The 27,862-nt window shown below is 39.4% G+C and overlaps 1 protein-coding gene across 2 annotated transcripts in view; it reads left to right on the top strand.

The window, feature by feature from the left end:
* Positions 1–27,862, top strand: part of mdga2a (MAM domain containing glycosylphosphatidylinositol anchor 2a) — a 289,188-nt gene that overhangs the window by 195,312 nt on the left and 66,014 nt on the right. For both annotated transcript variants that reach the window (XM_052145122.1, XM_052145121.1), the window contains exon 9: positions 13,827–14,096. In XM_052145122.1, the coding sequence (XP_052001082.1) occupies positions 13,827–14,096 (270 nt within the window). The remainder of the gene's footprint in view (positions 1–13,826; positions 14,097–27,862) is intronic.

Below are 27,862 nucleotides of genomic sequence, written 5' to 3'. Positions count from 1 at the left end.
TACAGGAAATACAGGTTTGAGGCTGCCTGAAGTGTTCCTTTGTACTGTTCTTTCTCTCTCTCCTCAATAGTTACCTGTACCCTCTCTCCAGTCCCTGTCAATAAAAAAGTGGCAAAAAAGGCCAACATTCACATTGTCATTGTGGGAACTTCCCCTGTCCACTAACATTGTGTCAAGGTATGCTGTAATGCGGCTGTGCCTTTGTAAAATCTTTGTTTAAAACAGCAATTTTAGAATAGCAGCAGAAAATAAGTTAGCTAGAAGCAGTGGGCTGACTTAATATCTATTGTCCAGACCAAAAACCACTACATCCTGGTGTATATTTAATGCATTTGAACCCAATTATCTCCAGTCACTTATTGAGAGTCCACATGGATGCCCCACCAACCAAACAAAATTGGCAGCCCTTGCCAGTCGAGGGGTTAATTAAAGTCATTTTCCAAGCATGAACCTGGCAAAAACTACCCATCCACAATTACCAGACTGACGATGATTGCCACAAAACCAATGACTGTGACCAAGAATCGGAACATCATTTTGTAAAGTTTTTGCAATAGGTGAACAGCTGCTGATTGCAAAGGTCAATTGGCACTCATGTTATTGGTCTCATGCATTTCATGTAGGGCTTCACACACACACACACACACATACACACACAAAAGGAGAGAAATAGGGAGGGAGTCAGTTGAGCTTATATTGTCATTTTCTCCAAAGCAGTTTTCATAGACAGCTGTGTCTCTCTCATTAGTATGAGACATTTTCTATAAAACTACAAGTCTTGTTCTTTGCGCAGTGCAAAATGCCTGACATACAGTTGCATGAGACTCTATTTGAAGAATAGAAGGGGGGAAAGTGTTTGTTTTTTTTGTTTTATCACAGAGGATGTGGTTGGACTGTCTCAACCACATTCTGCAATGAGATTCAATTTTGATAATGGATTCTTATATAATCATGTTAGTTAAGCAGATATGATGGATATGACTGCCATGCACCTTGGATTCTTAACACCTTGGACTGAAGTAAGTTTTAATTGCGTTTAAATGTGGCAAGGCTGACTGATTATTAATGACCTAATATATTTTAATGAAGGGATAATTGCAGTTAAACCTTGACAGTAGCAACCCACCCTCTGCACTTCTCTCTCAAACGGCTGCAGGGTAGAAGAAGACATTTTTTGAGATGATTCCATCCACACTCTCATAAGGGTGGGAATAAGCAGGGACCATACGATACGATATTAGGTCGATATCTTGGTCATCCCAGTTGAAAAGATCAGCTTTACTGGCATGCAATTCCCTTGCTGGTCTAGGCTGGTTTATGCTGGTTTGGGCAATCTAGTCTAGCTGGTTGTGTACCAGTAAAGCCCTGCTGTTCACCATCAAAGCTTACCCAGTGAAGCTTGTCCACCAACTTTTCCTGGTGTGGCAACATTTTTGCTAAATTATATTCTTCTTACACGTGTCACAGAAGTTCCAAGTTGAAATCCCACTGCGACGACAAGTTTTAAATAAAAATAAATCTAAACCATAAATTACCCTAAACCTTAAACCTAAACCCACAGTAACTGATGGTGTCAGAAATAACAATTGTGATATGAAAAATAAAATGAATGCAGCAACCACTTCATTTTGTGGTGCTTCTATGACACTTTCGACTACTATCAGTTGAGCTACTGCACAATTTGATTGTATATCAATCAGTTTCAAAGTGTGGTTGGTTATGTAATGCAAATGTTTAAAATATATTTCCTTACAAGCAGTGCTAGGTGTAATCCAATTACAAAGTCATTGGTTACTTTATCAAATTATCTTTGTCAAAAATAGTGCAATACGTTACATTTAAATTCTTGTAATTATATTACAGTAAATTTTCAATTAATTTAACTATGTTTAAGTACATTACAGGGTTATTCTTATTTCGAATATATTATTTATGTAGAATACATAAATTATGGCCCGGTAATGAGTCATTGAGAAGGAGAAATGTGAGGTGCTCTGTGTTTGACTTGTGTGGAACAATGAACAAGAAAGAAATTTAGACATAATTTGTTGAGCGGAAAAGTGTTTTAGAAAGTAACTTAAATGTAAAGTAATTATTAATGTGATTACTTTTACAATGAAGTAATCAATAAAGAAATCTTATTGCAATTTTAGAGAAATAATTAGTAATTTGTAGTAAAAGTGCCCTTTTCTACTCGTGAAAGGGAATAAAAGTTATCACTGTTTTAGTGGCTCTAGTGTTTATTTTAACAGGAAACTACCGCGATGCTGTAAGTACGAGCCACGTAAAAATTATTTTGTAAATTTGGTATAGTAACGTGTTTTCAATGAAACCAGGTTGTGTATAGAGGATCTGTACAGACATCCTTACAAATTAAATAACAACTTATACTTCTTAGCTCATTCTGAGTTGCATTTTGGTTGAATTGAAATTACTGAATATTTGGGCCAGTGCTGATGTGTCTTCTTACACACTTGTTCTGAGGGGTGCTCAGTTTCTTGTTTTTTTCCTCCAGAAATATTAATGTGAGAAATTTAACTATAAATACTTGATGGAAAAATATTAATACAGTATTATGAGGTAAAATATTGCAATTCTGAAATATCATTCTTTTCTTCCATCTCTACTGTCTTATCAGAGAGGCAGAAATTCTGTTTCTTTCCACAGTCTCATTTTACTGCAGCTTTTCCTAACTGAAGGTGATAAGTTATTGCAACTTGGACAAGTTTTAAGTCTAACTGATGTAAGCTTTGAGAAGCTGCTACATGAGAGAGCTTCAAGAGGAAATGACAAAGAACTGGGACTGCACATATGCAAATAGGGATTCTTATTCAGGATATAAGAGCAGTGTGAATCATCATCATGAGGGGATAAAATTGGCATCCTGATTAGTGGTGTGGAACTGGGATAAGCGCTGTAAAATAGGAGGAATATTCCTTTCGTAGGATGACACGGTGTTAGTGTTCCGTGCTCGATGTTCACTTAGCATGGCATTCAAAGCTGGCTGCCAGCCTAATTAGCAGAGAGCTAATTTATCCCCAATAGTATTAATTTATGAAAAAGAGAGTATGCTTATGGAAAAAAATGTAATCCAGAGTGAAATTCAAAGTACTATCACAATTCATGCATCAAGCCTGGCTTTAAGTAGTTCCCTATGAAACTTACCAAAATAAGACAAACAACTACATCATTGCTTTAGTTAATATTGGACGCAGATTGATATAGAAGGTCCTCTTGAGGCTTGTTAATTAATAGGTTTTAACACTCTTGTGTACATGCTAGCCTGATGTCATGTTATGTCATGTAATTACATGTTGCACAACATTCTCCCTTACAGGTCAGATGGAAATGCTTTTGTGCAGCTTAACAATCATAACATCTCCACTTTATAACTCCTGTCATCTGAACTGTGTGTAATTAAGACCCTTAATAATGATGCACAATTCAAGATGACTAACATTTAAGCATGAATTCTCTCAGGATGTAACTAGCTATGAATTCTACAAGGCTGTTGTGCCAGACATCAGGGCTGGACTATATAGCTTAAAAAATTATATCTTGATATTTTTCACGTGATATTTGACATATATCTTGATATTTATGTATTTCTATTAAATTACTGATAAAGGTGATTTTTTTTTTCAGTCAAAGGAACCATATTCTTGTTGCACCGTAATATGTTTTGTCAAAGACTAAAAGGGAAAGCTGCATTAGTCATTTCAACCAGAGTTATTATTGTTTCAAATTTTTCATTTAGTTTTTATTTCTACTTCATTTTCAATTTGTCCATTCAATTTAGTTTAGTTTTATCTAACATTTTGTGTGAAATATAGAGGTCGACCGATTAATCGGCCGGCCGATTAATCGGCCGATTTTTAGCATTTTTTACATAATCGGCATCGGCCAATTTCCAAGTATATCAAGCCGATTATTAGGCAGGCGCATCTGTGGGCAGCCTAGTGTTGTTGTGGAACACGTGTTCGACGCACGCTGCCCCTAGAGTCATTTTCCAGCAGAGTGAGCAGACCTCATCCAGTGCCTATAAGGAAGGAGCTAAGTTCCTTGGAGAAAACAGTAAGGATTAAATTTGTATAACTTCTTTAGATTTAATTAAAAACTTTTGATACGTTACTGCCAACTTCGAGAAAAAACGCAACATGACGTTCGGCTACTTTGGATATTGATAGCGTAGTTGAAGTTGCATTATCACAGCAGAAGGGTTGCTATCATGTCACAATAAGTAAGCAAGAATTTTGCAATTACAGACAGTGAATCTGAGACTTTTATTTGTTCTGTTTGTGTGTCTTATATTTGAGAGGGTTGTCACTCAATGCAGAGAAATAAGTAATAAAAAAGATACCAACGCGCTATATGCTATTGAAGGACTGGCTTTGGTAAGCTCGGACGTTATTGGGTCTGCTGTCAGTACTGGAGAAATTAAGAAAATACATGTATTATTGCTATAAAGAGAAAGTTATTTTATCTCGCCAGCCATTTCTATGTATAATAATTCTATGAAACCATTTGTCTGTGATGCAATTTAGCTATTCGCAGTCAGAGAGAGAGAGAGAGAGAGAGATCTCGCGCACAGCGAGCACAACACAGCCCAGCTAAATGAGTGACAGAACTAAACATTCAAACGTAGCCTGGTTTAGATCTGTGATATTTTAGTCTGATTTTATTTTATATTTCGCCTTCCAAAGATTATAAAAAGAATATTTATACATAAGCCGCATTCTGTCTAGCACAACATCCTTCCCTTCACAGCGGTGCACTGACATTTCTCCCTAAAACTCAAACTTAACGTCAGAATCAGCACGATCGGTGATTGTTGTAAAATACTACTGGTGCTAAACTGTGGGACGCGTTTAATAATAAAATAGTGCAAAGAGATACCGTTCCCAAGGCGGCGCGCGCTCCGAAACAGACAGCAACGAGACAAGCAAAGTATAGACTACTTTGTGTTTCATGTGCGCATCTAAATGATCAACTATACACAAAAATATGTCTAAACGACCGACTTGGAGATTCACTTAAACACAGTTTATGTCTTAAATGGACGTAGTTATGGAAATAGTTGGGAGAAAATATGCTGCATCAGGAGTCTATTAGATCTGAATTCGGTCTTAAAGGGGAAGCATCCTAATAAACATGCCGACGATTGAGCCATTACTGCGAATCAAACAACAAAAGGCAAAGAGAAAATCACTTACAGCTCTTGAATGAATAACTTATGCATTAATAAGCATTAGTCTATCTATGATAAACTATGCAGTGTTATTTTACAATTGATTACTAGATTATTAGATTTCTTTTTAGACCACACCTGAACAGTAATGTTAGTAGACCTTCCTGAAATTAAATCACTGTGCCTATATAACGTTTATCTTAAAAAGAACCGTTAAGAATACAGTTGAAGTACCGGATCGATAAGCAGTATCGGTAAGATAGTAATACCATTAAAACCTTAACGATACCCATCCCTAGTTATGCCTGTGCTTCTCTTGGATGCTCTGAATATATTGGATTACGTGTCTGGATTGCCCCTTAATTAAAGCTGCATTTGGATCTCAACCTTCGTGTCTCGGAGCAGTTCGTAACACCTGCTTTGTTTATTTAATATATTTGTTATACATTATTTATATAATATGTTTTTACATTATACATTTTTAATTTAAGTGTCAAGTGTTCGATAAATGTATTTGTTGAGAAATTTTGTCTATCTTAAGTAATTATTTGTGTTACATTTTATCTTACAAATAAAAGGTTCAAATAAGAGGTTAAAAACAAGCACATATCGGCCAAATATCGGCCAAAATAAATCGGCTGCATTAATCGGCCGACCCGGATTTCAAAATATCGGCATCGGCCTGAAAAAACCAATATCGGTCGACCTCTAGTGAAATACATTTAATGTAATTAACTAAATATATTTAATGTGTTTAATACATTTAATAAATGATAATATTAAAACATGTAATAATGCCCATAAAATTAAATACAACAACAGAAAATAAAAACAGAAAAGACCAGATACCATTAAATAATATATATATATATATGCTACAGTTCTACACTTTTCAGTAGTACTGCTGTTTCCAGGTGTAGCCTACTTCCCTAAAGTCAAGATCTAACTCAGCTTGGGCTGATGTTTCATTATTTTCAATTTATATGTAGCTTGCCAACCTGGGAACGGGCCGAGCCTAGTCGGGCCTCTTTTCTCTCTATGTTTCCCGCATAGAGCCAAATGGCTGGGGCCCTTACAAGCATTGTGGGAAGGGGGTCTTACCCAGTTTGAAAAAGACCCTGCGGAGACCATACCTGCCCAGGAACGGGGAGGTAAGTGGTGAAATATGTCACATGGGCCACTCAAGTTACATGTGGAAAAAAAGGTGCAGGGGTAGATCCAGCCTCAAGGAGGGGGGAGTTGCTACAACACGGCGACCGGAGGGCAGCTGGAACAGCCTAAGGGAGACGCGGGTCCACTCGTAAGAGGACCGTACCGTGGAAAATACACACAGGAGGAGTTCACGCAGGAGTCCCGTCCTGTGGAGCACCTATTCCAGTACAGGGTAGATTCGAGTACCCGTAGTGGATTGAGTCAGCGAATTCCTCCGAATTGCGGACCCATAGGGCTAGGGAGGAGTCGTCCAGGGATCCGAATATATGGATCTCCTGGGAGAGAAAGCACACAGTTTTACCTCGACCGAGGGAAAGGGCGCTAGGTGCAAGCGATCCACCCGGTCAGTTCATCAGATTGTAAAACCCTGAGATTGTAAAATCTTGCAAAGCTATTAGGTGTTGCCCAACCCGCTGCTCTACATATGTCTGCCAGGGAGGTACATCTGGCCAGTGCCCACGAGGAAACAACACTCCTTGTTAAGTGTGCTCGGACCCGCAAGGGGGGGGGGCTCGGCCTGGGTATGATAGGCCAATGAAATTGCGTCCACCACCCAGTGGGAAAGCATCTGTTTGGAGACAGTGTTCCCTTTCCACTGTCCACCAAAGCAGACAAAGAGCTGCTCAGAACATCTAAAGCTCTGCGTGCGGTCCAAGTAGGTACGCAAAGCATGTACCGGACACAGCAATGAATTGGTGTTCTTTGGTAGGATTTTCAGGGCATAGGTGGAGCACAACAGCCCTATCCACCTGAGGAATCACCGTGTACCCATGGGCCGCTCCGCTGTCGAGGGTAGCGAGAGCGGATGAGCGAATGGCTTTGTGATGTGTAGAGAGGGGTGCCCTCCATGCAGACGTCAGCTCATCAGGCACTTCTGGGAAAAACGGGACCGGGGGGGCGCGGCCGTGAGCGGTGCGCTGTGGGGGAGGACGGAGGGTTCCAGTCAAGCCCCATGCTTGCGGCGGTCGGGCAAGCATTTCGGACATCTGCGCGTCAGCCTCAGCCTGGGCATGCAGGCCCGAAGGCGGTCTCCAATGCAGCGGCGAGCTCATCCACCTCGAGCTCTAGAGGATAGGCAGGCTGGCTGTGAGGCAAGCCGCTGTTGCCTCGAGCATGGATGGGAGTCAACGAGCGTGCCGGGGGACTGGTGGTCCGAGGGCGCGCTGCACCGCTGCCACCCCCAGATCGCTTCCATCGCCAGCCGCACCGTCCTCAATCCCGTGGGAAGAAAGAGCGATGCGGGGGGCGGCTGGAAAGCGAACCGCGACCGCAACATTGCCATGGTCATGCTCTCGCAGTGAGACCATGAACCATCCACAAACGCTGCCTCGGTGTGATCGCAACCCAGACACACGAGACAACGCCTGTGGCCGTCTGAAGCGGAGAGCACTCTACCGCATCCAGGAACTACCCTGGGGCGGAAGGGCATCTTTACAAAGACGCGTCCTGAAATCCAACAGCAGGCAAAGTGTCAGAGGAAACAGGAACAGGTGTGTGACTCGCAGCTGACTGCAACACGACCATCTGACCAAAGAAAATTTCTGAATGAACTTGACATATTTGCCCGCTTTTATACCCGTATGTCCGGGGGCGGGGTATGCAAATACTGTCTGCCTCATTCCCATTGGCCTTTTTTCGTAGATCAGAGGCTCAAGAGAGACCCCTATTGTCGCTTCTTCGACACAATGTCGAAGTGAGCGACAGACGGGGAACCTTTGTTAGTTGGGTGTGAGGTAATGTTTGTTCTTCAGCCAGATCTTAAGAAGGATTTTTTGGCCAGACCTTAAAAATTTTCATTAAGTACCTCTTTTAATTCAATTAATCTTTTAATATAAATAAACATGTTATTAACATTTTTTTTTTTCATGTTAACATGTTATTTACAATAAAACTGTTAGGTACGATAAGTACAGAAAAAGTTTGGACCCAGTTGAGTGTTCATCTGTATAATCTAGAACCCCAGGGTTATTTATTTAATTTGAGATAAAAATATGTTGTGAACAAAAACAGTCTCACAATATCATATATATATATATATATATATATATATATATATATATATATATATATATATAAAATCTAGTTTAATACTAACAAGGAGAGTACCTGCACTTTTTTCTTCCAAAATATATCTTGATATTTTTCACTTGATATTCAACATATATCTCAATATTTAAGTATTTTTACTGAAATTCCTTAAAAAGGTGATTTTTTTTTTTCTCCAGTCAAAGGAACCATAATTAATTTTATCAAAATCCATTGTTGCCAAGTACTGTAGATTCAAAATGTTTAATGTAAAAAAATAAGTAAAAATCTTATTAAAAATAGTTAAGTAATGTTTTTCACTCTTAACTAAATAAACACTAATTTCACTCATGTACACAATATAACAATGCATGGAATTAAACAGGAATGTCTACCCACTTACCGTATATTTTTTACTCGAATTTTTCAATATAAGATAAACGCCACTTTTTTGATTGAGGAAGCAAACAAATAGTTTTGAATCGATTAATTGAACGGAGCAGTTTGATTCAAGGAAATGATTGCAATAATAAATAACATTTTTGTATACTTGTGAGTCACGAAACAAGGAAGGATCTTAAAACTAGTCTAATGACACAGCCTTTTGGAAATGAAAGTCAAATTAAAACACATTCAAATCGAGAATTTAGCAACAAATCATTTTCTCCATTTCAGGGCAGGGGGTGAGACGTTTCTAGCATTTACAGTGAAATGTTGATGTGTCATATGGATTAATTTTATGAGGCCTTTATGTGATTTTTGGTGTGGTCGGGTCACCATTTACTTGCATTGTAAGGACCAACTGAGCTGATATATTCTTCTAAAAACCTCAGTTTGTGTTCTGCAGAAAAAAGAAAGTAATATGCATCTGGGATGGCATGAGGGTGAGTAAATGTTGAGAGAATTTTCATTCAGTTGGTGAACTATCCCTTTAAAGTGTGAATAATGCAAAATATTGGCTGCACCCAGGCCAAGTAAACTGAGTTGTCCTGTAATTAAATAAAATGTCACTTTTGACATTAATGCTTTTTCTCTGTGATATATCAGATAGTTTCAATGTATATTTCCTAGTAGGAAAACACAGAGAACACAGCACTATTATAATTATTTATGTGTAGTTACAACTAAGATATAGTTAATTTATAATAACATTAGGCTAATTAATAATTTTACATAATGTTTAACTTATTACTTGTAACAAAAAGAACATACAGGCAAACAAATCAATTTAAATAGATACAGTATTTGTTAAAACACGGTAACTTGATTAAATATTCCATACCATGGTTTTACAGACCCTGACTTTGGTGATAAATGTACAGTATGCCCACCTCTTCAGCCCCCACTAAACCACTACATTTGACATCATAGGAATGAAGCAATACATTCTTAAACTCATGTTTGATCTTAAGCATCAGGAAGTATAAAGTATTTGCAAACACATAAACAACTATGGTATTATGGCTACATGTTCAATGGGGAACCATATTGTGCAATGTACAATATGTACAAAAAATACTAATTTTATTTACCTACTATTGCAATATTTTAGCGAGTTGTTTATCTATTTTTTTCTGTCCAGTTGCATACACTATTGATTCAATTTCAATAAAAATATTTTCCTGTTCTCCCCATATTGCTTAAAATTGATTTGCAAATACATACAGTTGCTCGCTGTCACCTGTCTGACAGCACAAGTGTGCAATAACCTCCATGACTAATCTATCAAACCCTCATCCATTGGCAACATGTCAGCCGGAATTGGTTCGGTTTGGGATATTCAGCCGTGAAATTCAGAATGACAAAATGCGATAGGCCTGCGCTCGCATCATTGCCTGAATAAAGTTGTTGCGGAGACTGAACTGTTGACCTCAGAGGTAAGAGATATTGTATTGCACAGACTATAATCCACTCACAGTGTGCGGCCTCTCCATGTTTGTCATTCGTAGTGGCAAAACAAATGTGAACAAGCCACTCGTTTCAGAGTCTTTCATCTAAATGCCATGATTGTTAAAACTTCTGTTCTATTTCTTATATAAAAACATGCTCCAATCTCAGACAGCATGAACCTTTAATAAACTATATTTGAAGTGGTCTGCAACAGTATATATGCACTTTTACAACATCAAACAGTAGTGTAATTTACATATAAATATATATGCACTTAGATTCCACCATTTATGTATATTTACTTCTCTCATGATTTACACCATTTTGGAGAAGAGAAAATCTGTGCTGTTCTAATGAGTATGGGGAAATTGTACTGTTATAAATTCTTGTATTACTGAGATGAGCATGCTGCAAATGATTCTCACTGGGGTTTTGCATATGTATAATGGTTAGCCTGAATTATTGGTCTGTTCTATTTCCATTCATCCATGTGGAACACTTCCTATATCATAAACTTTCAATAATACAGATAGGAACATACTACATTCCTGTAGGTAGAAAATGTGACAGCAGGGGCTTTGCGACCATTATAACTTGGGGGAACCCCACAAATGTAGAAATGTCTATGTTTGTTTCACTCTATGTCTAGAGCTTTAAGGTTATTTATTTAGTTAAACAGGAAAGGTATTTTTACTGAAATACTTTCAGCAACTAAACTGCAACATTACATCAACAATCAGTCTACAAGCCATGTCTTGTTTTGATCTATAATACAGTTTGTTCTTTATAAGTTCTTAAATGGTTGTCACACAAAACCCTTCTTGCAATGTTTTGGGAAAGTTAGTTTATGGTTATAAAAAAATAAGAAATGTTCTGAGCTTGCTGTGGATTGGTCATTCACAGTATTCTGCAGTCAGTTATTTTTGTACAATGCTACTAATTATAACTGACCGTTGTCCAAGGCAACCGATTTCCTACATAGCTGTGCTTTATTCTTGTCTCTCTTATCTAGTCTCCGCAGACTTTTTCTTCTCATATAATTCAAACAATTTAGACTAAAATCAATAAATACATATTTAATGTCTATTTATTTATTTAGTGTGATAAGCGGAATAATGAACAGTCAGCTGATCAATATCACAAATAAAGAAAAACCCATTCTTAATACCCCTAATCTCGCAAAGATATACCTATGACTACGGCAAAGGTCTGGGCACTACAGCAGTTTCAGTTGGTCAAGAACTGCCCATTTAGATGGGGAAAGTCATCTAACTGACATGTTGAACAACCAATCACATTCGGTTTTGTCAATACGGGGTGTTAAGGGATGGGGTTATCGGAGATGTTTCATACCATAATAAAAGACCAACATGGGAAAATAAATAATTTATATAATAGCGCACAAGTCTCCATGAGCGAGCACAGAAAACACAGGAAAATAGCAGAACATGTGTAGAGAGTCTAAGTAGGCCACAGAAAACCTCATTATAGAGAATTTCACTGACATATCAAAGTAAACACAGCAAAAAATGCAGCTCTGCTCGTGGACATCCGTTTCACTTTCTAGTCTACTACATGCTTCAAACAAAACTATGAATATCTTAAAAAGATTTGATGTCACTAACCTACCAAACTTTCCCAAAAATTCTGTGATTATTTCATCCTCAAAAGCGCTCAACGTATCTTGTGTTAAACTTGTGAACACAACTCAGCTTCCAGGATTACAGAAAAAAACATCCTGTGTGAGTCTACTCACGGAAGTTCCATCGAACCAGCCGATCAGATTTGAGCTGAGTTGATCAAGAATGCGTTTACAGTTTTGTGTGCTATGTGCATCAGACGTAGAGCACGGGCTATGGGTCTATCTGAGGCTTAGACTATAATAACACTTACTTAAAATCTTTCAAATTGGTCCTATAGCCTTGTGTTTAAATAAAGTATTACATGATTGACAGTCTGCCAGAGGGGAACTGACTGCCCTAGTACAGCTTGGTTTCTCCCAGGAGTTTTGGGTTCCTTGCCACAGTTGCCATTTGGGTCGCTCACTGGGGGCCTAAAGACAAAAAAATGTTAAGGCATGATTTTCAATTACTTTTTCATTTAAAGTACTTAATGAGGACTTTACAACATTACAGCATAATTTTCTGTTACAGCATCATTTTCTGTAAAGCTGCTTTGAAATTATGTGTTTTGAAAAGCACTATACATATAAAAATTACTTGACTTGAAAATGCATTATAAATGTCTGAATTATAGAAGTATATTACAGCCTATTGAAAGGTGTCTGCATGGTGCAGTCCATAGTGGCTGAATATAGTGAAGTGAAAAGTGAAGGCAGAACATGGTGCGTTCAACCAACAAGTGAATTCTGTGCATCAGGCTCTTTCTCTAAGAACACATGATTCCCAGCAGACTTCAATAGAACTGCTGCGCTTTACAGTAGCAGGCCAATCCTCTAAGATTTTCCAAAGCAGACAGAAAAACTGCAAACGCTGTGCAGATGCCAGCGCTCTTCTAAGGACATCATGTTATGTTTGATGATGCTCTACTGGTGCTGGGCACTCTGTTGGTGTGCATCGTGGTGTATGTGCCCGTGTTGGCTCGCAACACCATGTATCACAGATTTAAGACAGGTCACCCTATTATAAGTGGAACGAGTCAGCATCTTTTTTCTTTTTTTTGCTGCTGTTTTTCTGCTTCACAGTGTGAGCATAAAAGTTTTTTAAATCTATCTATGATCTCTGTACAGATGCTGTCACACATATTGTTTTGGAATTTTAAAAAAAATGCTACAAAAAAGGACAGCTTTTGTGCTCTGCAAAGTGCCTAGCAACTTCCATTTTTCTTGTCATTCACTGGGCATCATGACTTTAAAGAACAACTATGGGTTTTGTAAATGCATGTCAAGGTGAAGTGTCTAGTTGCTGCGCTGCTATGTCATCTAACAGAATTGCAAAATTAGTGTGGAAAATTTTTTTTTTTTTAAACAGGTGACGTTGGTCAGTCAAACAGATAGTCCAATCCCATGCTCGTGCTATTGGTTGAGCCAATGTTGCTGTGTTGGGTTGGTCAGGATGTTTAAATAAAAAATTACAAACTTCAGCCTTAAAGGGATTGTTCTCATTTTGTAAAACAAAACAAAAAAAATGTTAGGCAGAATGTTTGGGATTGATTTCTTTTTTTCACATTAAATTTTTCATACAATAAAAATGAATAGTGACTGAGGCGGTTAGTCCCTAATGTGTTACATGGGTGAAAGTAAGTCAAATAGCTTTGGAACAATATGAGGGTGAGAAAATTATGAAAGCATTTTTTATTTTGGGTGAAATATCCCTTTAAGTCACCTTATTCTAACACTGTTTTTCACTCATTTAATCCCACACTTCTTCAGATATGTAAAGAGCTGCTGTTCCTTTGGTTTCTCAAGCATATTGGTTTTATTGATTAAGTAGACACCCGTGTAAGTGCGTGATTTCCGTCTGACAAGAATGTGGTTCCTTTGCTTTTTCAGATCCTCCTGCTGTTGAGCCGGTGTACACAGAAATCAGACAGGGTCTGGGCCGTCAGTTTTCGCTGAGCTGTATGGTCTTACGTGCCCACCCCTCAAGGGTACTAAAGTATGAATGGAAGCTGGGCACCAGACTGCTAACTGTGGGTCAGTTCGACAATCGAGATGAGACGGAATATCACGTGAGGTCACTCAACCGTGAAGGATATGGTGCGTACACCTGTGACATCACCAACGAGGCAGGGGCTGGCCGATGTACTTTCCTTGTTACAGGTAAAAGCACTAAAATACATTTACAATATATTTACAGTAGTTGCCTAACCAGATACATTGCATTTTAGCAACAAGACATAAAATCTCTTCCATGTAAATCAAAGTTTTGGTCTAACCAGCCAAAAGTGAGACAAGCAACAAGACATTTTGTCGATCACCTTGTTTGTATTTCTGCTGCGTTGCTCTGGGTAGCCACACCCTGGAGAAATCTCAATGGTCCAAAATCCTGTTTTCGTAACTGTACATCAAAAATCAAATATTGGCCGTGATTGTGTCACATTACACAGCTGTTTTGCATTTAGTATGGACAGACAAATTGCTTGTCGCTGGAAACTTGTGACAGCATGCCTTGTTGGGACACTTTGTTACAACAGATATTTGCAACCTAGTCTCATAGAATGAACATTGTACTATAACAAAATTTTTGCAAACTGAGTTTTACATGCCGCTTTCTTCATTTTGCTGCCATTTCCTGGTGAAATTAACACTAGAGGCGCTACAACAACTGTGCTTTTATTACCTTTCATATATTTTTTATTACATTTCTTTATAGACACTTATTTTTGTCTCTATTACTCACACACTACTATGTTATTATATCAAACAATTTTTACTCTTAATGCATAATTTGAAAAAATGATAAATTGTAACGCTTCTGTTATAGACTCACCAACATTTACACACTTATTCCAATATGATTAGCTTCCACGGTAGCTTATCTATAGAGTGTTGGACTTTGGACTCGGAGACCAAGCCTTGAGCCCAATCAAGCACGCTCGAAACTAAAGTGAAGCGAAAGTGCCAGATTAACATCACTAAATTTGATGAATCTTTTTTATAACACTATCGGTTAGGTTTAGGTGTTGATTTAGGGTAAGGATGGCTGTTTTGTTAACTCTCATAAAAAAATGTTGAATGCTGTTGTTGATTTAACTTCTTTCCCCGCCAAACACGGAATTTTCCGTGTTTTATGAAAAAACGCTTCCCTGCCAAACACGGAATTTTCCGGTTTTCCGTGTTTTAGGTGTTATACGGTAAGGAAGACCCCTGCGCATGTTTTGAAAGAGTACGCAACTCTTTGATCAAAGAAACAGACTGTGATTGTCTCAAACATTAAGAAGTGGAGTATTGAGAAGCTCAAAATATCAGACATAAACATGCCTTTTCTCAGCTTTTTGTCTGAAATGTTGTTTTTTGACAAAACCTACCTCTGTTCAAGTCGCAATAAAAAAAGAACAAATGAAGATAAAATAAAATTTTTTTTTTTTTTGCCTACAAGCAGAGGCTCAGATCTTTATTGTGATATATAGCATCTTCATATATTCATGGAAGAAAATATTCTGCGGGCCATTAAAGTTTAGCGAAAATCGTCAAAAACCCTGGCGGTGGCTGGCAACTTTTTTTTAAAAACGCTGGCGGGGAAAGAGTTAAAATTTGTCCTCATTAAAAAAGTTTAACTCCTAAAGACATGAATTGTAATTTTACAATACATTTAGGAAATCATGACCACTCTCATTAAAAGGAAGCCTCCCATCATATCAGTAACCTTATAAATGCTGTTTTATTATTGGGAGGCTCTGGCTCAGGTGGTAGAGCGGGTTGGCCACTAATCGCAGGGTTAGCGGTTCGATTCCTGAAGACACTGAACTCCAAGTTGATCCCAATGGCAGGCTAGCGCCTTGCATGGCAGCTCTGCTGTCGTGTGTGTGTGTGTGAATGGGTGAATGAGATGCAGTGTAAAGTGCTTTGAATAAAAGCTGCTATATAAGTGCAGACCATTTACCATTCTACATGGAGAGGGTCTGCACATGGGGGCTGCCATGTTAGAATCACATGACCAGCTGAATACTACTCGCTTAATCTCAGTTTCCATGCTGTTTTTTGACACTTTCAATAATTGATTAAAGTAATTAATCGTTTTTAATTAATTATGGCTGACTGTGAATACAACATTTGTAACAATAGATTTGACTTTAATGTGCCACTCCATTTAGATGCTTCCACATAAAACACATTTTAGTGTTCAACATGTCTTGTGCTAAGATCACATTTAATGATCTTGAAGCATTGCCAAAGTACCATTTTTATATTTTTATATACTCGCATTAAGAGGATCTTTATGTTTGTCCTTGAAATATGTACTTATATGCTCACATTTTCACAAACACTCAGTAGTAAGAGTCAGTAATAATATTAACAGTAATGCTAATCTCAATGACAAGCACTTAACCAAGAGAATCACTTTTCAAAAGATTACATTAAATTAGGGCTGAACGATAAATTTAAATAAAATCAAAATCGCGATATGACGTAGTGCGATTATAAAACTGCAAGTGCTGTGATTTAATTAAATAAATAAATAGTTTGAATGCACTGCTCACTGTATGTGTGCAGCACTGTTCTCTGTATTGTACTGTATAACACATACTTAAATCACATATGAGACTAATGAACTGAGCAGAAAGAAGCGGCTGTATTTCTGGGAAGTGTGACAAAGTTCCATTGCTGTTGTTGACCTCAGTGTAAATAACTAGAAGGAGAATAATAATATAGTGATATGGGCTTATAGACTATCACACAACCACAGGATGTACAGCAGAATAATATGTCAATGTCAGATAATTTTCTAATGTCATCATTTATAGTAAAAGACTAAGTTCAGTTGTTGCTGTGTGTTGTACTGGCAAGACGATAATAAAATTTGCTTTTTACTTAACTGAGAGCGAGACGATGCAATATTTTTTGTCTCCATGTAAACCTCCATTTATATTTATCTGCGAAACCTCAGATGTTTTCTTTATTTATTTCCATAGGTTTCAGTTTCATCAGCCTTGCTGAATGTGAGTTCTGCATGTCTGTTTATTATACACCATACAGAAAGAGAGAATGTTCTCTGACAAGAAAGGATAGAGTAATGCCTTTATTATTTTGCCAAGATGAAACAAGATGCAGTTTGAGTGCAATAAAAGTTGAAGATGCATTTGAAAAGTGCAGCTGTATTTCTGCTCTCCATCTCTCTCTCACTCCTTGGTTATAAACAATTTGTGGTAGCCGTGACAGACAGAGTTTAGCACCTGATCTCACATTCAATCTGCCTGTTTATCAGGGTATGATTAAACTATTGCGAAATGCGATAAACTGTAAAACTATATGTGCTACATACCAAGGTGTTCATGAAAATAATAATTAATGATAATAATATGATTATATGTATTGCCAACCTGCAATATAAAGCAGCATAATGTAGTATTTTTGTACCGCTAAATAGCTGAAAGTTGCTTATATAGTAAGAGGTCACATTCAAGGTGGATAATGGCAGCTCCAAATAAGGTGGATAATAACTTATAATTGGTTTCCAAAAAAAAATTTCTCTCTCCATGTTTCATTGTAGTTTTGTATTTATTTAGTTTGGTTCTTTTTAAGAGGACTCAAGTCTGAACACCCTTTTTTAACAGTATGTCTATTGGCAGTTGAGCATTTTTTTCCCATGGCTTAATTTCGGTCAGAAAGGAACACGTACTAGTTTAAAAAAAATTATCACAATCACAATATTTTTCTAAATAATCACAATTAATCGTTTAAGCCCTACATTAAATAGTCTAGTCTGTTTATTTGTTGCACTTTTCAAAGCAGCTTTACAGAAAACTGTGCTTTATGCACAACAGTGGTCTAACCAAAGTCAACAGTGGCCAGTGCTGGGGAAGCTACTTTGAAACTGTAGTTTGACATGCCCACAAGCTACTCATAATTTTAAGTAGTTAAGCAGTCAAACTACTCTTTTAAAAAAGTAGTTAGCTACACTACAAGTTAGTAGCTAAAAAAGTAGCTAGCTACATTGAAGCTACTTAATGAGGCAATATGTTTTTTAATGTTACTATCAAACCAATAATATTAATAACAACATTTACACTAATGGCATTTATTAATGTATTAATTAAATAAATTTAATGAATAGTAACATTAATACAATTAATAATGGCCATAAAATAAAATACAACAGTATAAAACAAAAACAAAAAAGATCAGATGCCATTAAAACAACCTTTTTATACTTCACACTTTTCAGTCCTGCTGTGGCCAGGTGTTGCCTACTTCCCTAAAGATCCCATTTGTATGACAAAGTCTCCTTGGGCTTTCATTTTTTGTTCTTGTCACATAATATTTAGTGTGGATAATATGTGAATAAAGACTTGGGGCTTGTTTCTCCCCTCACCTGGGTTCATGCTTATTGTATTTTCTGACTTTTTTGCCATTGACATGCAAGTGCCAGCTTTACAGGTCACATACAGAGGTTGCTCTACAAATATTTGTTTGCTATATTTGTAAAAATATTTGTAAATCCTAGATTGTTGCATAATAATACATGCCATAAATGATTTCTTTTACCAATCATTTTATTTAATTTACATGAACATAATAGTTGCTCTATTTTAATGATTTTATTTAAAATAGTAAATGTAAATATGCTGTTGTGTGATCTATTAAGAACAAAGTGTCTGAAACATTCTTTGTTTCATAGAAGAATAAAATGGTATTCTTTTATCATTTTCAGATTTACCTGCCCCTGTACGTCTTGTAAAGGTAAACCAACTGTGGTTGCTAGATTTACATAACCATCAGACAATCTCTTCTTATCCAAGTGAGCTTTAATAAGCTCTCTGTAGATAGCAGTAATTCATTATTTTTGTTTGTGATCTGCCATTGCAAAAGAAGAAGACGACGCTGCCTGATTCTGATCAGCAGACAGAAATATGCTGCCAGATCGTCGGACGTTTTGCTAGTAAATGTTTGGCTTCTACACAAAAAGAAAAGGCTATTAGTTATAATCTGACCAACATGATGTAGCGTTTGGTCACGCTACACTGCTACTTGCTGGAAAAAGTAGTTCGCTACTGGAAAGGCTACTCCGTTTTAAAAGCAGCTGAGCTACTGTCAAGTTACTGAAAATGTAGTTAAGTTTGTAGCGTCACTACATGTGGTTAGCTACTCCCCAACACTGACAGTGGCAAGGCAAAAACTTCTTAAGATGTTTAGGTAAAAGAGAGAGAGAGAAACCTTGAGAGGAACCAGGCTCAGGTGGGGCAAATTGTAGTAACTACAGTACACATTAAGTCAAAATTAAGTTCTGACCGAAATCAGTTCTCTTTGATGTTGATCTGTTCTGTGACAGACAGGTTCACGTGAAAAAAAATCCACATGAAAACCTAAAACTTTGAAGTCATTTTTCTCCATTACATTGTTGTAGGTGTGCCTTTGGGAGAGTTTTATTGAGATACATAGTACTTAAAATGCTAGTCATGTGATTGAATAAATTATTAAATTATTAATATTTTAGAAAGGAAATGATTCAATTGTAAATACAGTATAATGATTCATTTGTTATTTTACAGTCCACGCTAAAACAACCTGAGTGATTCAGGCATTTTAATAAAATTGTGAGAAAACAATTTCTAGAACATTCTTTTCCTCAGTGGTTGAAAATGCCACATTTGGGTGTAGGGTTTCTTGGTTCAGGTTTGGGGAATGTACAATTAATATTAATGATTGTAATCAATAATTAATCATACGGTTTGAACGAGATACCAATACATTCTAAATTGCCCCAAAACAGGGGTTATATAGCCCAAAAGTCTGCTTCAGATATATATAGATAATTAACACAACAAATTATAATTAATTAGGAATATACATCATATGCAGACAGGCTGTATTAATTTTCAGAACACCTTAATGGAATTAACCCGTACCGCAACCAATCAGTTCGTCCACCGAACCACTTTGCTCGACACTCTTGATCAATTCTCCAGAAGGTTTATTCTTAGTATAAGCCTACTTAATCAAAGCACGTTAACTTACTTTGATAATATCAGCTCGTAGCTTTAGATCGCACATTAAAGAGGCTTTGCTTTATGACCAAGAAACACTGACAATCAAGTGTATAATTGGGTTTAATACAAGGAACTAGGATATATCACTGCTCTTAAACAAACATAGAACACATTTAACAACAAACATTTAACATAGAACAAACAAAGTAAAACAGTAAGGAAAATGATAGCAAACTTGTTACAACAGTTAAACCTTAAGAGCCAGCAAGGGACTTACACACTTTAACGCATTTGAATTTAGATGGGATAATACTTGCAAAATGGACCTTTGTGTCGCTGAACAAGACTGCGTGTGTGCGTGAATGTCCTCGTTGCATCCGTGAGATGGAGGATTTCTCTTGGTGCTTCTCGAGCGTGGATCGATCGCGGGAAGTTCAAAGCATCTTAGGAGTAATGGTTGAATCTGAGAGAGAGTCCTTTCACCCGGAGGATATCGGACTGCTCCAAAAACGTAGAGTGTTGAGCTTTGTCCGAAGAAAAATACTGAGATAAACGCCAAATAAAACAAAAGACATGTCTGACGAGAGTTTGAAGAGAAGTTGAAGAAAACTTGAAGAGGTTCAGAAGAGTAAGGGAGTAAGAAAAGTGTAAGAGAGAGATGTAAGGATAAGAGGACAAAGAGAGAGTGATTCCACACCAGATCCTGACTTTTAAGGTAGGGAGGTCATGCATCCTTTGGGAGGAATGACCCAATGAGGCTCCTCAGTTTTGGCGCGAGATGGTTCCCTTTGTCTTGTCAAGGCTGGTCATTTGCCTAATTTACAACAGGATCCTGGATGTGGTTTGAATCACTCAAAAGATGGTAAAACATAGCAGAATACATTTTAATGTAACCTTATATATATATTCAGCTAGGGCGAGTCGTAAGGTTTAATTTGATACCAAGAAACTTGTATTTGGTACACTTAAAAGTGAATATATACTCTTAGATTCTTTATATAAGCCCTCAGAGTTTAACTACACAACTAAACAATCTTAACTAGTTTGATATAACAGCAGAAATACCCAAGCATACGGGAATAAAACATATTTCCTTAAAAATAAGCCATTTCTTGGTTTTAAATGGTATGAACGTGTGTGTGTATAGATTTTCAGTGTGTGGGTGGCGATATCACGAGTGTCTCTGGAGAGGCTCTTTGGGTTGTAAAAACGTCAAGAAAGCATTCTAACTCCCAGACTTGCTGGCACTACCTGGTGATTTAGATGGGGAGTCAGTGTGTGGGGGTTTTAGGATCCTTCGCAAAAATGTGTGCATTGCATTCAGAATTAATGAGTTCATGATTTTCCGTTCATAATCTACAGTCCCCCTTTTCGTCGGTTAAAGTCCCTGTGGAGACATCATCGGACGACAATCATCACAATGACGGATGGCAGGTGAATCATGAGGGTTTTGTAGCAGGTGGTTATTAGGGCTGTGACCAGCTGCGTTTGAGCAAAGTCGTTCTGGAAGACAGTAAACAGCTGTTTCATGGAGTTCACTGTCTGGTTCAGTAGAACGCTGTGAGTGTTGAGAATTACCACCGATGGTCTGCAGGGATGCACTCTGTGTGGTGAGTTGCTTGTTTAGCTGTTGTTGGGCGAAAGCAAATGTTGCTTTCAGGTGCCGGTGTAACTCGTCGAGGTTCTGGTGAGTGGTGCAGGCTGTGACGAGGCTGGAGTCTCCTGGCTGATACAGCAGATGCAGTGGCAGTGTCATCTGCCACGCAGTCATTAGTTCGAAGGGAGACACGCGAGTTGAGTCCTGCGGGGTAGCTCTGAGGGCCATTAGCACCAGCGGGAGTTTTACATCCCAGTCTTTCTGATTGGCAGACACATACTTTTTCAACATACTGACCACGGTTCGATTCGATCGTTCCACTTGGCCAGATGAGATTGGATGATGACTGATGTGTAGTTGAACTTGGACCCCCAGGAGTTTCCAGATCTGCTGCATAATCTCGGCTGTAAAGTGAGTGCCTCTGTCTGAGTTGACTCTCAGGGGCAGTCCGAACCTGGAGAAGATGTGGTTCATCAGGAGGTATGCCGTGGTCTGGGCAGTGTCGTTGGGTGCTGGAAGACACTCTACCCACTTTGTGAACTGGCACACGACTGTGAGGAAGTATTTGTTGCCCCTCGTCAACCTGGGCAGAGGTCCAACCCAGTCGATTTGGAGGTCTGACCATGGGAATGTGACTCTTCTGCGTTGCAGTGGAGCTATGTGGTTTGGGTTTGCCGGTTGAAACTGGCAGCAAACCAGGCATTCTCTGACATATTCTGCCACAAGTTTCTGCATGCGGGGCCAGTATGCCACTTGCTTTAGTGTCTCATAAGTGGCTCTGGCGTCGTGGTGTCCGGCACATGGCGCGTCGTGGGCATAAATTAGCATGACCCCCCTTAGGCACTGTGGCACCACAAGCCTTGGCGCTGTGATGTCATCAGGTGCCTACCACAAAATGTTGTCTATCACACGCAGCATGTGCTTTATGTCATGCAGTCGTTTGAGGCACGGGTTGTCAGTGAGGTCAGACAGTGCCAGAGGGTGGTTGGTGGGGTCTGAGAGGTGGTTCAGAAAAGTCAGTATGGATGTGTCAGAGGCTTGCATGTCTGCTATGTCGTTGTTTGAAATCTGCGGAGCCAGCGTTAGAGGCTGTGAGGGTGGCACTGTTGCAGGGAAAGTTCGTTTGCTACGGGTTATCACTGCAACGTTAAAGGTGGGTGGGTGGGTTGGGGGTGACCATAGAGTACCGTGTAGTGCGCCAGTCTTGGCAAGGGCATCGGTTTGGTCATTCAAGTCTTTGTCAAGGCCTGGTTGCCTTGAATGTCTTTTCACCTTCTTCCAGTAGACAATCATGTTGTGATTTCATGTGATGTCATTACATTCTTGGAACAGGTTTTAGTGTATGATAGGCTTGCTGTTCGAAGTTTTAAAGCCATTTTGTTTCCAGTCGGACCTGTTTGAGGTCCATAGCGGTGATGAGTCCTTGTTCTGACTCTGGATCAGAGAATTCTCTGATGAAGGCCTGCCGTAGCTGTAGGTAGTCTGATTTGACAGCCTCTGATTGCCGATCCAGGAAGCTGCACGCGTCGCGACCAGACGTAACTCTTAGCAGGTACAATCTGTCCCAAGTGGTCACGTTGGGAACAGTGTGCGAGTGAAAGTCTATGTCTTGCAGTTAGGCGTGCACGTCGTGGCCTCCTGCAGGATTTGGGGTGAAAGTAGGGATGTTTCTGACCAGCTTATCAAGTTCTTTGGGAGCCATGCCGTGGTTGGTGACCAGGATATTGTGGGCGGGCTCCCACCCTTTTGTTGCTGACGGGGGTTCTTGGAGGCTGGCTGGTGACATTTTGAACAGTGGGCTTTCACCCCCCTTTTCAGCTCTGAGCTCTTGGCTGAAAACTTGGGCTTACTGGTCAGGGGAAACTCCGTGGTGTGCGTTTCCCCTTTCTGTTCACTTTGCAGTCTATAAGAATGTTTCAGTTCTCTGTGAACAGTGTCAAGTTTGTATTTGAGATGGTCTCTGTTCTGAATAAGTTCATGGATTTCAGCTCGGGCCGTGTTCAGGTGTTTTTCACAGGCTTTTGCTTTAGCATCTCTTTCTTTTAGTTCAATCTCTGCTCTTGCAAGGAGAGACTCGCCTTGTTGCAGCTTTTCGTCGAGTTCCTCTCTGGCTTTTCTCTCCGACTGTTCTCTTTGGTCTGTGTCTAGGAGAAGATTTTCCAGGGCATTTTGAAGTCTCTCTACTTCCTTTTGTAGCTCTGGGTCCATTTCATCCCCTTCCTCGTGCTGTTCCTTGGTCTCGAGGCGTAGCTGATTTAGGCGACTCTGGTTTTTGGCTTGGTTCCTACGGGCCTCCTCAGCTTGGAGTTTTAGCGCTGCAGCCTCCTGCTCCAGGTCGAGGTTGCTTTTCTCACTTATCCGTGCCTGGGCGACGAGATTGTTGGCAAGACTTCCGATGATCTTGGTCCATTCTTTGTGGTTGTAGCTCTGTGTTGGATCGTGGGCCATCAGGCTGTCCAAGTCGGCGTCCAGCTGCTGTAGGTCCCTGGCGTCCTTGGGTAGGACAGTGTCCGTCATTGCGCTCAGCCAGGTCTCAAGGTGATCCCAGTGAACTGCGGGACTGGACAAAAACGGTACATACTGGCTCACTGTAGGCGAGAGAAAGACAGCACACACAAAGAGGCCAATGCAAGTACGTATAGGGTTAGCGAGCTACAATGATGTGGCTTATTATAAGCCGTAATTTTGACTAACTGGTGCAGACAGTTAGACGGGCCGAATTTCGCGGGTGAGTGCAGGTCTAAATAAAGAGTTTGACAAGGCGGCAGCCCAAAAGGGTCATTGATGATGCGGGCTGCTTGTTTGTCCCTTTATTCAGTTTTCCTTGATGACTCTTGTAGGCTCTGTCTTAATGTGAACTGGAAGTACACAACACGACAGAACAGCAGAATAGAGTAGAACACAATGAAACCGCGAGAAGAGGCGGCATGGAATAAAATTGAACAAAATAATGTTAGGAATAGATAGGCAGGAGAAAAAGGGCCTAAGTCTACTACCACTGCTAGGGCTTATGATAGGACCAACAGGGTGGGGCGCTATCGAGGTATAAACCCTAGGAAGATGGTGTGGCTTAGGGGAGAGAAAGAAAAGAAATGGGCCAAACACTTAAATGACCGGGGAATATTTAATAATATGTGGCCTATACTGGTGGATGGATTTTACCTTATTTTAGTTTGCCTGGGGTGAATTGAGGTCACTCTGCTGGGGACCAGCTGCAGTCAATCTTTCCAACGGTCCCAAACACTTGACCGCAGTGTCCCCGGGCCCTCTGCTACTATCACGGTGCGCCCTCTCAAACAACTTGACTTTAAACACAACCGGCAACACCAAGGTGTCAACTGCCAGACGGCACAACAAGATTGGATTTTCCCTAGAACCCTCAAAAGAGTGGCCCCTCTTCAGGCCTTGGTTTAGGTAATTATTCCAAACTTGCCCTGTGTGTCGACTGACGGGTTGACTTTCCTTTGGAGTGCCCAATTGCCGATGTCCTTGCGTGCCGCACCAATGAAAACAGACAGAAGAGTCCGAGACTTACATACGGCCAGCGTCGGTAACGCCGGTCGGATAAACCAGCTCGCTGGGAACCAACCAGAGATGACAGTCAAATCACCACAGCGCACTAGGGAATTCTACATACGAATACAGAACAGGATTTAGCAAGTGAAATTTAAAGTGAATTAAGGCTTTCTTGTTTAAACCAAATTGAGTAATTATGTGTGTAGAGATAACAGGCAAAAGGCTTTACCAAATAATGATAAATAACAAGGAATTTTGACAAGGATGTTAATTATCAAAACAATCTAACCACAAGAAAAAACAGAATTAAACAAGGCAGGATGAACAGACACTCTTAATTTGAATAAAATTTAAAATTGTTAAACTCGATTCAAATAAGCGTGTAAAGGAACATTAAGTAACAGAATAATAACTGATAGTAGTAAGAGCAAAGGAGTAATAACAAGTATTAATCACCAAAAAGGGAAGATAATTAAAAAGGAAAGAACAAATGTGACCGATCACGGAAAGTAGGGACACAAGTCGGTTTTGGGGCATTTTGAGTTATTCACAGATTCTGAAAGTGTAGTCTCCAAGCTTTCCAACGATTTGTAACACATGGAAATCTGACAATATTTGGAGAAGTTGTGGCCATTTGAAGGTAGGCACTCAAAAAAGCTAAAAGGGGAGAAAACGGCCTCAAAAGATTGTGCAGTTGTCACCTCTCTCTGCTGCTGGGAGTGACAATAGGGCTCATTTACATCTCATTTAGATAAGCCATACCCCCTGTAAAGCTCCCCCCTGTAAACATGGACTAAACATGAGATAGCGTGTACGTGTTCTTAGAATGAACAAAAAGCGACAAACTTTGATGTTTATGGAAACTCACCCCATAAGAAACAGAAAAGTATTCTTGCAGATCTCGTTGCCTCCAATGAAATAAGTCGTTCGGGCACACTTTCTCTTTGTCGGGGTCTTCTTTGTGGATGTAACCATCTCCGAAGTTTGCACTGTGCGTCTGTTTGCCTCTAAATGTCCAATAATTCGCATGACGCCAGTCCGATACATTCTTCCTCGTCTTCATCTTGGCTCAGTTGTAGATTAGGGATATTATTCAGTCTTATCATGCCACTTTCATCGTCGCTCAGATCGTCTTCAGAATCAGTGAACGCTTGTTCATAAGCATCCGGCTTGTCGAAGAAGTACTTCAAAACATTTTCGTTGTAACGACCACGGTTCAGCTCGTCTGCGACATTCTTTGCGGCGTCCATCTTCATTGAATTTTGATATCAGATAGAGCCGGCTAGAGCGCTGCATAATAAGTAGCCACGCTGTTAGGAGGCGGGGGCAAAAGCGCCGGCTATTCAGTACTGGAAATACACACAGACAATGACACGCCCCTACTGCATGCTAGAATCTCCGAAAAACAAGCCGATTTCAACCTCAAAATGTACGCTTTTAAATATACCAATACTGTTATCTCAAACATGGAGAGGCTTCTTCATGATCTCAACTAACAGATTCTGCAAAAAAGCGGAAATCACCAATTTTGGAAAAAAACACTTGTTTCTCATTTTGCTCACAAGTTGTGCTGCCGACTTGTGTCACTGGTTTCCGTGACGGGTCACAAATAGGAATAGATGGTAAACAATTCCAAAATGAAATAAAAGGAGGAAAAGAGAGATAAGCCGACTTAGCAGGGAATGCCACAGAGGGCGTGCTCCCCCTAAGTGGGATATCAGCAGCTGTACTGAGACACTTAATTCAATTTTAAGTTCAGAAATGATTTTTTTTTTTCTCAACCAAAATTCAACCAAGTGTATTCAGTCAGAGAGGCGGGGAAGTTTTGCTAAACCCAAATAATTGTAGTAAGAAATTCATCAAATGAAAATGTTTATAACAGTAAACAAAACAAAACAAAAAAAACATAGCCAAAGAAGGAAACGAAAAGGGCTGTTCAGATAACTAGCAAAGGAAAATAAATGGAAGGGAGTAGACCTATTTCGAGAATGTCCACACGATGGCGGTGTTGCACTCACGCAGGATGAAGTAAAGGAGTGCGCAGTTTCTGAGGGTTCCGCTTGAGGTTGCCCTCTAGTGTTAGTCAGCGGTATTACACCCTATACTTCAGTATGACTCAAATCTGGGCGCGTTCTAACGCCTCGATTTCTGCACCATCACAGATTAAGTTTTAAATCTCTGTGGATTCGTTTGTGCCAGTTTCCTGCACACAAGTGTGTGTGGCAGGATTTTTCTTCGCTGCCAACACACAATAAATATATACACAACAGGGTTTCTTCGCTGCTGTTTTATCACTTGATCAAGGTTTCAAAGACTCCCGTATACGATTCCCAATCAGATACTGGCTTGCCGCGTTTTCTGATTAGGTCTGCAAAAAGTTTGCATCAGTTAGCTAGGCTGACTTTAACTTTTAGGGAGTGGTCGTTGTAGTCGATTATTAGGCTACCGAAATAACCACGTTCAATCTTAACGACACAAATAAGGCCTTTACCTGTTTGGGGAAACTCGCCCATAACAGTTTTAGATCACGCTGAAAGAAGGGACAGGTGATTTCGATAGTACTAAAATAAAATGTCCCACAGCAAAGAGATTTCTTCGTCTTTACCGGAACAATTTAGTATTATGGACTGCAGTTTATTGTGGCAATCAACAGTGGCAAAAATAAATGTTGACATATATTTAGCCGCTGTTAAATGCTGAACTGAGAATCGGCTTTGTGCCTTTCAGTTCGGCGCGCTCGCGTACAGTATTAACAACAAAAATACACAAAATTGACAATGCATTAGTTCACAAAACAAAGCTTAAAATGTGCCCGCATTCTCCAC

This window comes from Xyrauchen texanus, chromosome 16, assembly GCF_025860055.1.
Source record: "Xyrauchen texanus isolate HMW12.3.18 chromosome 16, RBS_HiC_50CHRs, whole genome shotgun sequence".
In the NCBI taxonomy this organism is placed as follows: Eukaryota; Metazoa; Chordata; class Actinopteri; order Cypriniformes; family Catostomidae; genus Xyrauchen; species Xyrauchen texanus.
Note: the sequence above shows the minus strand (reverse complement) of the source record. Positions and strands in the feature narration are given on the sequence as shown.